At 32.5% G+C, this 12,569-nt stretch overlaps 1 protein-coding gene across 1 annotated transcript in view; it reads left to right on the forward strand.

Annotated features, from left to right (window-relative positions):
* Positions 1–12,569, forward strand: part of LOC139700157 (BTB/POZ domain-containing protein 7) — a 58,393-nt gene that overhangs the window by 19,359 nt on the left and 26,465 nt on the right. The window contains exons 8-10 of the mRNA XM_071598721.1: positions 2,541–2,636; positions 10,032–10,210; positions 11,111–11,296. Of these exons, the coding sequence (XP_071454822.1) occupies positions 2,541–2,636; positions 10,032–10,210; positions 11,111–11,296 (461 nt within the window). The remainder of the gene's footprint in view (positions 1–2,540; positions 2,637–10,031; positions 10,211–11,110; positions 11,297–12,569) is intronic.

A 12,569-nucleotide genomic window follows, 5' to 3' on the forward strand; every position in this document is an offset into this window, starting at 1 on the left:
CATATTTTTATGGGAACTTTTACAGTTCTTTTATGAATAGCAAAATATACCAAAAGATCACATCTTGAAATCAGACTATAATCAGTGTAAGTTGGGAAAAAGGAGAAAATTATCCACTTTGGTTTTTCTTTTATCATATTTGTGTGATTTTAGCCTCAAAGCTTAATGAGATCATGTAATTATTTCTATTTATAATTATCTTATGTGAAACTTGACAACATGCGACAATATCTTGAGCATTAATGCCACAATTTGATTAATTGATAAATAGGAATCATTCATTATGCTTGTCATTAACAGTTTCGCGGTTTTTTATTATTTATTTCAGTAGTTTTAACTGCAGTTTTGCTTAAAAGTATGATATTATTGTATTGCATTTATTTTATGTACATATTTTGGATCCTCTAGTTTCTCGATATTTTTTTTTTAAAGTCTCACTTAACTCTCATGTAGCCTCCTTTGCATATGACATGGATTCAATTTTATCATAGAGAAATTGGTGTTTTTAACGTATCAATGTGCTGCTGTTGAGCTTGGAATGCTTGCCTTACTGTTTCATTTAATGCGTGGGAGTGGTGTTATGCTATACTTTTAACTTATAGCTTAATTCCCCTCTGTCACTGTTACTCTGACCCAAATCATTAATATATATTTTCATAAAATGGTAACTTCTTTAAAATTGCAGCTTTTTTTAAAAGAGCATTGAATGGAAATATGCATTACACCTTGTTCATTTCAGTTAGCAGTGATCATTCATAAATTCTCTATCACAATGTGTGATGTATTTGAGTGACATAAACCATAACCATAAATCAATGAAGCTCATCCTAATGAGAAATCAGGAGAATATTAAAGCACTTTGCACATGTGGATTTTGTTTCCTTCCTTTAATCATTTTGGAGGATTAATGTCAATTGGTCATTTCATGAAAATGAAATGTAAAAGGTATACCTTCAAGAAATGTTAAGTTTCACCACAGCTCTGCTAACTTGGTGTGGACAAATTTTGTGCATTAAGAATGCTAAAATCACAATAAATTTCCTATAAGTTTTTAATAGAACAACAGTTCCTTTTATAGTGAAGTTTTTTCATTATTTTACGAGTTGCACCTGTATTGTTTTACTTAACCTATTATTATAGTACATAGAATTTTTTAAATTTTTGTTGGTAATTTTTTCAACTTCAACTTGCATTCATGTCATTAAGAAGCACTCTGCCTTTGTGTTTGGCTAAGTAAGTTTTCATTATACTTGTGAACTTCTTCTAATTTAATTTTTTTGGGAGTTGCTACTGCATGCGCACTCAGTCATTCAGTGCACATTTTATTTTGTACATGAAATATTTTTGTCCTTGTGTCATAATTGGTGGGAATTTTGTAGTATTTATTCTTGGTAATTCATTTTCCTTTTATTGGAATATTTTTAAAGGAAGAATGAGAGTCAGGTTTTGTGTTGCTTAAATGTTATTTAATTTAACTGCTTCCATCAATTTACATTCATTGTGTGTGGCATCAGTGTCTTGTTCATTTGAAAATATCAGGATCAATAAATTTGGCATTCTACAAGGATGTAAGTCATATATTGATATTTTTGCATTAGTCTTGCATTTCTAACCTATTGCCACGTATAATTATTCATATGTTATATATTCGGTACTCATGAATTAAAGAGGGACCTAATATGACAATTTAAGAATTAGATAGCGGGCATGTTTATATTTTAAAATGTATTATTTTAATTAAGCAATTGATATTAGTCTCTAGCTTGCAACGTGAAGTGAGAAAAGCTAATTAATAATTGGCAGTTTTTTATTTACCTGTTGTATTAATTTTGCAGAAAAATGCAGTTTCATTGTCATAAGTAGGTATTATCAGTCTTATTAAAAATTTATGTATATCCATTTGATTAGAAGTAAATGTGTCTAGTACCTTGAGAACTTCACACCTATAATTACTGCTCTTGCTTTAATTTACTTCCTTATTATATCAAATGAAATGGATAGAAATGTGCACATTTTTCATTGGTAAATGTTTGCTTTGGCTGTTGAATTGTAATTATTTGAAGTATTTATTCATTCCTTAAATACTTATAAAAGGGCAACCAATATTTTCTTGGCTGCTGGCAATGGTCCCTCTTGGATATTCAAGTACCTAATTTTTAGAGCTGAGGTAAATTGATGCTTTGAATGACATTTACATCTTAATCAGAAATCTTTCCAATACATCTTAAATTGTTATATCTCTGATTTAAACCTTTACTAATGTTTCTTATATGATTCAGAATGCCATATCTTAAGTTAAAAATGTGTGTTGAAGTCATGAAAAACTGAACTCATTTTTCCTGCATTGATGTGGTTCATATATACTTGCATTCAATTATTATTTGAATTAATTTACCAATGTACTCATTATGTCACCTATATTTGCAAGTTTATTTTTATTACCTTGAGATGTCAAATAATTTGGGGAGGAATCCAGTTTTAATTGTGAATCGTGTACTCCAATAAGTGGAGGTTACAATTAGAGCCCTCCATATCCGCAGATATCCACAAAAAGCTTCCTGATCCAGATAAGAAAACCATTGGATTGCGGATGACCGATCGGATTCATTTAAGGAAGTGTGCAGATAAAAAATTGGGTAATTTATCTAGCATATGAATGCATCCTGAAATTTATAGAGGCAAGAATGTTCCATTCTTAATTGTACTGTTTTTACCTATGGAATGCATGCTCCACCATTTTCATCCCTTCTTGCATTCTTCTGCCTGTTCATGCCCACATTTTAAATTGTGGATATATTTAGCAATTTATTTTGTCTGTAGATAAAGTAGCATTTTGTATGGGACATCCTTGCCTCTTGCAAATTTCCGGATTTATGTATTAGCTTCGTGATTATAATCTTGGGTAAATTTATTCTTGGTGCTTAAGTTTACATAACATGAATTTCAGTTTTTTTTTACTTTTATTTGCCCAAAAGCACCTCAATTTTCTGTAATTTTTTGCCAAATATCACATTCACAAGGTATCATCTGTTTTTAGGCTGAAAACATAATTTGAACTGTTTTTATATTATATAATAAACTCTAAAAGTAGCGCCTTTAATTGGAAAGTAACTGTCTAATCTAATGGCAATGTGTGTACTGTAGAATTAAGGGTAAATTGCTAACTTATAAGTGGTGAAAGGTTTTTACTTTCCTTTGCCTATAATTTGCTTCTAAAGAAAAGAAAATGGTCATGGTCATTATTTGTTTGAATCCAATCACCAAAGCATTTTGCTACCGTAATGGAGTAATTGGCGGTAACTAAGTAATGGTCAAGTTAATGAATGGTTTTTATGATATATTGTGATTATTTTCTTAGAGATTATGAAATAGGTTCTGTTAGCAGTGAGAGTAAATATTTGCATACACCATGAATAGTAAAATGTAAATGAACCCCTGATTATTGTAAGTTTCTCAAAGGAAAACGCTGAAATCATAAGATACTGTTCATGCAATCTGGATTGTTATGTTTTATCGGGGAACCACCTGTCCAATACCAATGAACATTTCCAATTTTTTTATGCTCCTAATTTCATGGTGCATTAGGTGAACTCTCAAATGTACAGAAATATATTATAAGGCATGATTGTTTATTTTCCTGCAATATTTTCGTATATAGCAAAAAAATCACACTTTGTGGTTTTAGTAGAAGAGTTTTAGTCATACTTTTTGATTTGATATATATTCATGCATCATAATTGATATTCATTTATTGAGTGCTGAATATGATAAAATCCATTGCAAACCTTGAGCTCATAAAATTTAAGAATGGAGAAAGTAATTTCTTCATTTTTTATGCAATGGAGTAACCATGTTAACAAATGACATGTTATTTTTTACTTCTGAGACGTTTGTGACAAATTTGTCCTGGTGGTTCAAAAAATTTGCTAAAATAAGGGAAATGACAAAGGATATTTTTGTGTTCTCATCAGAGGAATAAGGCCAGTTCTGTTAGTCTCTGTCACTTTGGGGGCTGCTAAAGTGCATCAGCAACATTATGGGAAAGCCATATGTATATTTGTTTGTTGCTCTTGTTGGTGTTGTATGGAAATTGTCTAATTAAAAAGACAGGGTCTATGAGACATCACTAAAAATTTACTAACAGAGGTATTCCAATGGAAACTATGAAATGATTGTGCAGACAAATTATGTTGGTGTCAAATAGCAACCCTTCAGCAATTGAACATTATAATAGGAAAGATTATTCAGCATTGGTGAGCATGGCTTTTACAGCTCTTTAGCACTTAAGCTTCTCTTAATGTATTTTGCGGTCCAACTCCCAGATGTCATTTGTAATTTAAACTATCATAAGATTTGTTCATGAGCTTGATCAGATGTGGGGACATGGTAGTCTAGTGAGTTAAGATCTGGGCTACTGACCATAGGATCTGAGTTTGATTCCCTACCCTGATTGTGTATTTCACATGACGTCAGGCCTAGTACTGAGTGAGCTGTGTCTAGCCAACTTTCGATTAATAACCGTGGTTATTAATGAAATGAGCCACCAAAAAATACTTAAAAAGCACTTTGTAATTTCACTCTGTTTATTCATAATACACAGCTTCTGTGAATACCCATCATCATCAGGTCACTTGCAAATGACAATGTTGTGTAAATTGGTTGAACCATGAAGAAATTGTGTGAAATTAGAAAATGCCTCTTAATTTCATGTGTGTTTCAGACTCAAAATTCATATAATATGCAAGCATTTGATTTTTATAACTTTTAGTTAATAGTCTTTACTTATTCTCTTCTTTTATGTTCAATTGTAATTTTGCACCATGCACATTCTAGTAAAGAGATTACACACCCTCATAAGGGTATTATTGTTGAATGTTATGTATATATCCAGGCAGGAAATTCAGCATGCAAGTGTTTATGTGTGTGCATGACTTTGACCACTACCCAAATTCCATTGATTTGCTTATTATTCACTTTTGAAAGTTGGTTCCATGTACTTAAGGTTCTCTATAGAGTGTGGTGGTTGGACCTTACACACCCGCATCACCACTAAGTGACTCACATAAGGGAGATTCAATATTTAGTGATTTTTATCAGTGAATCTGGAATTAATGTTGAGCCTTAGGGAATTGGCAATGGTTAGCTTACCAGAGAACTAGGCTGACATAATGGAGTTCCACTCGTTAAACATTTATTTATTTCAGAACATCAAATCTGCAGTGGTGGCAAATATTTGTATGGAAAACTTTTAAAAGCAATATAATATCCATCATGAACTTGTTACCCAAAATGCCCTCTTTGCCAGGTGGATGATACATTTATTTAGCCACATGGGAAGGAAAGGTTTGAGGATTTTCATCAAAAATAAAATAAAATTAATCCAGAAATAGTTAACCAAAGAATTTGAGAAAGATAATATCTATAATTTCTAGATGTCTTGCCCAGGAGGAAAAAAGATGGAATCTTAGCTCATAGTGTGAATCAGAGTTATTATACTGATATATATAACTATGTATAGTTTACAGAGTTAAAATAGTCACTGACAGAATATCACTTGGAATTGAGTAGGAAAATCTAAACCAGGCTGGTATAATGGAACCACTCACACACATTCAAAAATGTGAAAAAATCTGTATACTGTCTGAAATATATATATACTGTTATTTCTTTAATCACTGGAATATTGTGACGGATTTTTTGGAATAGTAAAAAAATAAAATATCATGGTCAGGGGAATTGAAAAAATCCTAACATCAGTTAGGCTTTTCATATGTAGCCATTTGAAGGCAATGTCAATCAACGATTCATAAAGTTGAAAGGGGTAAATGTGGTTACATGCATCAAATTCACTAATAATCCACATTTCAATCAACGATTCATAAAGTTGAAAGGGGTAAATGTGGTTACATGCATCAAATTCACTAATAATCCACATTTCACTTAATTCAGATAACTCCCAGCCTCATATGATGTGGATTAGTAAGTGTTTACTGTATATGCATATTTTCCATGAAAATGCTAGAAAACTATAGGACCTATTATTTGGCATATACAGATAAGGAGTGAGAAGTAATATGTGATAAGTAAGTGGCTAAATGGTGTTTGCTTGAAAATAAGAACATCATGGAATATTATTTCACTTTAAGAAGTTGAATTTGTGACTGATTGGCATAATAATGCTACTTTTAAAAATGCTAAATTTGAAAAGTTTGTTATGTTGTTTAACACTCTTGACTTAACAATGGCAAAGTGTCTACCTCCACTAATGATAGAGGCACTCAGAAAGCTATTTTTTATGACTATAATATGTTACCTACCTGTCTACTGTTTTTGTGTCATTAATTCTGTTGTTTTGTTAGTTGCAATGGCTTTCTAGAATAAACATTAATTTATGTCTACATAGGAGCATAGTGTTCCACTTCCTAGCATGTTAATTTGTAGCAGATGGCAACCATCATCTGTCAATTAACCTCTGAATCCACAAAGTTTATTAGTTAATTATTTGGTATGGCTGGGGGGTTGTAATTCCTATTAGTTGTATGAGAAAAGGAGTCTGAGCTCCCTACGGTTACTTCCATATAAAATCCTGTGTAATTCAATAATGCATGTTGTACGCCAGCTTCCATGATTATGAGATCTTTTTTATTTCTCATAATGAGCAAATGTTCAAAGGAAAGTCAAAACTATTCAACCCAAGGTTTTGCCAAAAGAATATACCTGAGGGCTTAATGCATTGAGTAAAAGATAGTTTTGTAAGTATTTACTCTGATCTTTCTTAAGTGGTTCTGTATGAGCAAAAAATTCAGTATCTTAAGTTTCATTTACTTCTTCAAGTTCTCTTCATTTACTTCTTCAAGTTCTCTTCATTTTCTTTCATCAAATGCCTTTCTTGCTTTCATGAGAATCTTTCAAAGAAAAATTTTAATTACCCCACCAATGATTTGATAGCTATGTAATGAGTAGAATAAGAAAGAGGAGAAAGTGGGTGGTGGAACTGAATTTGAGCTGTGAAAGTCCACAAATCAGTAATTGCGGTAAATAAATCATGGGACATTGTTTTCAAGTATCGAAAAATCATGTATAGAAGACGTGGAATTCGTTGATTATTTCTTTTCATTAAAATAACCTTATAGAGATATTGATCGGTGATTCGGGAATAAGGATGAGTGGGTAGAATATTGTAGATTTTGGTGATAAGTTAAAGAAAGAAAGTGAGATTTTATAAGAAAAGCCTGACAGCATTTTATCCCCTGCATTCATAAGGGTATATTCCTGAGATGACTGACATAATGGAATTGAAGATGTGAATAATAATTGGGTTTTAAGACTCTTTATGGTATCTATATACTTACATGTCATCCTATTCAGGTTGGGTGAAGTAAAACAAACTTGATTTTAGGATTTACTGGGAAACTTACTCCCTTTGTTCTGATTTCCTCGATGCTACTCAATTGTAATTCACTTTCTTTCATAAGCCATTTGTTCCTTACCCTTTGTCTCCCATTTGCACCATGAACATTACTCCATTATCTTATACCCTCCACATGTGGCCAACACTTATTTATCCTGATATACCTAAGTTTCACCTCCATACAATAATTTGGCAAAATGTACACCTTACTGCTATTTTTGTTGTCATAGATGAACACTCATTTTTTTATCTTCCACGTACACCCGAAAGCCTTTCTGCTAGCATTCATTAAACTTATGATATCTACATCCATTGTGTCATATTTTGTTGATGTTCTTCTAAGATGCACAATAAATCCACTTGTTTGCTTACATTGCTTTAAACACTTGTTAATATGCCACTTACACTCCCTAATCATGTCAAATTTTTCTATGTAATTATCATAATATTTTGACATCTTCATTTATAAAATTAAAAAATTGTCAAAGAAAACTGCATTTGATGTCACTGTCAACTTTACCTGCAAAGCTCTTAATTTGCATTTTTCATGGTCAAGTTTTTTTTCCCCTGTGTGATGAACTTTGGTTTTTATCTTCAACCATAGCATTTAAATTTCAGTTGAATAAAAAATCAAATTGTTATGCTGCATCTTCTTTGCATTGCTTCTCATTTTTGCTTTTCTTCGTGTTACAAATAAACTAATAGTATCAAATTCTGTAGTTGAAATTTGATTATGCTTTAAAAAAAATACTAGTGCTTTGCTTGCTACTTAAAACTAGACTAACACTTATTCTGATCCTTAATAAGCGACTGCCATCTACCTGGAAAATCTGGAAGAGTAAGGGAATTTTCCCAGGGCATAGAAAGCCTGGAAAAATTCGGGAATTTAAGAAAAATAAAATGAAGAAATGTTCTTGTTCTTTTATCTGATTTGACCCAATATAGTGCTTTGAGTTTTCAGTAGTTTGTACAAGAAGGCTGAGTTTGTAAAATTTTGTCAGATTTTCCAGTTTGTCCCCGCTAATTATTAAGAATATATAAGCAATAAAGTTTGATTCTTTACTGTTGGCGTGTATCATCCTCTGGTTATAATGCTCAATACTTCTTAGTCTGAGTAAGGGTGGTCAAGCTGCAATTTGTTATGTGAATGTGAGGAAAAATTATAATTCACCCTTTTCAATCAGGGCCCTGAAATTGGTATTTATTAAATATTTGTTATCAAAATTAATTTAAAAATTGGGTTTAAGTAACCCTTTGATTTTTACACAGTATTATAGATAATTATATCATGTGAACATGTAGATTATCTAAGGTTATAATAATTGCAGTATGTGCATTCATGGTGATTTTCATTTTTAGTGTGGGGTGGGAAAACAAGATTTTTGGCCTGGAAAACAATAAAAGTTAATGAATTTTAAAATCAGAAATAGGTGACAACCCTGTGATTACATTAATCTACGAAATAATTCTTAAGAAGATATTTCGGACTTGGGAACTTGTTAAGATATTTTGACATCAACAATTTTAGTAATAGAGGGAAAATATACTTTTCCAAATTATAACTTCTTAGGAATGGCTTTTTAGAAATATGTGTAGAGGTTGCTGATATGATAAACGTTTGATGATAGAAAATATGAAACCAAACCGCAGTATTCAACCCAAAGGTTGGTTTACTCTGTAAATAGGGTAGAGTTCACCTAATACTAAGTCCAACAACATAAGAAATTTAGACACTAACTGGGTTGGCTGACCAATTCCTTTCCCTGGGGATTTCCATGAAGATCTGATTCCAAGAAAATCACAGTTTGAGTGAACTACCACGCACATGATAGACATATATGATAAATAAGGGGATCGAGATGGTGCGGGGGCTAACGTACTGGCTTCCCACCCTGAGGGCGTGGGTTCAAATCCCGGCGGTGTTGAATATTTTTCAGAGGTATCTCGATCCCTACTTGAGGTGCTTTGTGGAGGGCACTTTGAGTGAGTACGCCGTCCGTCGGATGGGACGTTAAGCCGCGGACCCCTTGGCGCCTTTCGTAAAGAGTAGGCTAATGCCGACGCCGGGTTTCTCTCCACCCTTCATCCTTTCCTGTCCTTCCCCTATGGCGCAAATGACCTTAGCTGTCGGTCGCCTCCCATCAAAACTACTACTATGATAAATAAAAAAATAATAATCTATTCTTAATTTATTGTTGCTTATTGATAAGCAGGCAGTGTTGATAGGTTTATATTACATGCCCTTCCAAAAAATTTGGTAGGAATTATGATTCCATCATATGGCACACCAAACATTTGTAAGTACATATTAAAGTGATTGATATTTATAATTACAACAAATGGACCAAATTTCACTGAAAACAATTCATAGATGCATAGTACCATTAGCTAAATATTGGGTTGTTTGTAGTAATACTATTCAGATGAAGGGCTTACATTTTGCAATAATGGCTAAAGGTTAAACTGCATAGTGTATGTACAAGTATACTAAAATATGTATAAGTATGTTGTATGATAAAATATTACAGAGAACATACTCAGAGTATGTTGCCTTACACTGCAGTATAGATTAGGTTGGGTGGTAGAGGCTTAGATGACTGTTGTTATTTTTTGTGCTTAGGCTGTCGGGCGGGAGCATCCCAAATGCAGCAGCAGGGCACTGGTAGTTCTTGTGGTGGGAACTCCGCAGCTGCCCTTCGTCCTCCAGCTGCCATGGAGGAAGCCATGGAACTTTATCAGATTGGACGGTTCCTTGAAGTGGACATCCTATCACAAGGCTGTGAAGATCTCATTTTGGAGGTAACCACAGTGATTTCTTTTTTTGGCTACAAATTGTTGTCAGTGAATTAATTTTATATTGCCATCCTGGGAGGTATGACTCATGGCATAAACAGCATGCTGTTTCCAACCTTCATCATACAGTGAGCAATATCTATTAAGTATTATTATGGTAAGGAATAGGAACATTATAATTGTGATATTGGTGAGGAAAAACAGAGAGAAAGTGAAAATCTGTTTTAAAAGTTTTCTTATTCATTAGGAATTACATGAAAGTTTAATAACTTTATTTGAAATATTTCACTGTATGTTAAAGGGAAGTCTTTATTTAGTAGTAAAGAATTTTTCTCTGTTTTGGTCAATTTTTGCATAAAAGACAACATCTCACAGAGATAAAACTTCTCATTAAAAGATTTTGTCACTTAATGGTTTAAAACCTTTTCCATCTAGAAGCCCTAAAATGAAACGTATTTATATGCATGGGTGAAGGGAGTTACCATTCTTAAGTAATTGTTTTTACAGAGAAACAAACCATCTCAATTGTAACTACATTTAGTTGTAATGCCCAGTAAAGTAATATCAAATAATCATAATGATACATATTAATAAAAATTCACGTTATAAGTAATATATAATGACTCTACTACATTGATTAGGGTCAGTAATTTGAATGTGGCATTCACCTGACACATGTACTTATATTCTCAAGTGTATCCAATCAGCGTATGGTTATGAAAGCTCTCTTTTTGACGAATTCAATTATGAAATAAGGATAGGGTTTAGTTGTTATTTGGATGATCAAGCACTGAAAAAGTTCAAGGATGATTGTAAACTAAGATACTGATCATTTAAAGAAAAATGAATATAGGTAATTAAGAGTTTTAGCTCTTATACTGGAATATGTTTATTTTCCGCATTCAGGGGCTGACGGTGGAAACACTCCCATGTGTCCTTCGTTGGGGATCTCAACCTCATGGTTCTGCATGGGTCCGGCGGCAAGCAGCTAACTTCCTGAGGGAAGAATTTCAAACAATAGCTTGGTCACCTGTGATGTACAGATTGGAAAAGGCTGAGCTGGCAGAGGCATTAAACAGTGACTTTTTACAGGCATGTATACATTTCTAATTATACTGGAATTGTATCATCTTGACCATTTTTGCATTATTTTTTGTTTTCATCTATGAAGATATTTCTTGATACTTAAATTACCTAAGTTCAGAGATACTCTGGAATAATGGGGAATGCTGAGGAAAATAGTTCTTTAATAAAAGGGTTCATAATGGTGGAATTAAATAGCTCATTGCTGGTGAAGTCTTAATGTATGAGTTACTGTATTCATACATACATTAAGATTTTTAAAAACTTCATAGATATATCTATCTACTAAAATCAAATTTAAGGGTAAGAAACCTCAAATTTACATAATCTTTGAGAGTATCCATTATTGGACATCTTTTATTAGATGTAGTTAAAGGCAATCCAAATCTCCTGAAACCTGGGATTTACGAAAAATCTCACCTCCCAAATGGTGTGAATGAAGTAGTATTTTTCATATTTTTTCCCAGGCTTTGTTCCAAACTAGAAGTTATGATGCGTGTTGGTTCATAGCAATTTTGGTCCTTAAAGCTCTGCATATTGATTACTGCAATCCAAACTTGAAATATAGATTCCCGAAACCAGGAATTGTAAGATCTCACCTTACAATGGAGATAATAAGCTAATTTTTATAATTTTTTCCCCAGGTTTTGCTCATTGCTGTAATTTTTTGTTTTTATTGTGTATATTATTCATTTGAATTATTTTGTTCTGATAAATTGGTTGATAAATTGTATGTTAGTCTCTTTTTAAGATTTCTTTTGGACTAGTTATCTGCTGGTGAAGTTATCTGAATTGCATTAAACATTTTTGTTTTGTTTTTCCTGTGATTATTTTGTGATTACTTAAAGTAATGCCTCGGGCATTAAATGCTTCTGAGTACGTGCTATTTCATTTTAACATTCATTAACATTGCTTTAAATTGGCCTAAAGAAAGATAAACATTGAAATCATGCCCTAGTGGAAATATCAACTTATGTGCACCTAACTCCTCATCATACAATGTATCATTTCATAGCACAAGTATTTTCCGGTGAGACAGATTATAAGTTTAATTAGTTAACATTTCCATCATTAGTTGTGCTTTTTATTGCCCGTCGTATTAAAATTCTTTGCTAAAACTGATCATATCACTGCTCTCTCTCATCTTTTTTAGGTGTATACTTATGAAACAAAGTCTAGAAAGTTTTTTATAAATGCTGATGCACATGAGTAACTATTTTAGAATATGAAATTTTTTGTAATTCAGCACATAGTGATGCAAATAGTAGGATAACTGAAAATG

Source organism: Hetaerina americana, unplaced genomic scaffold (genome assembly GCF_022747635.1).
Source record: "Hetaerina americana unplaced genomic scaffold, ioHetAmer1.1.p SCAF_10, whole genome shotgun sequence".
Taxonomy (NCBI): Eukaryota; Metazoa; Arthropoda; class Insecta; order Odonata; family Calopterygidae; genus Hetaerina; species Hetaerina americana.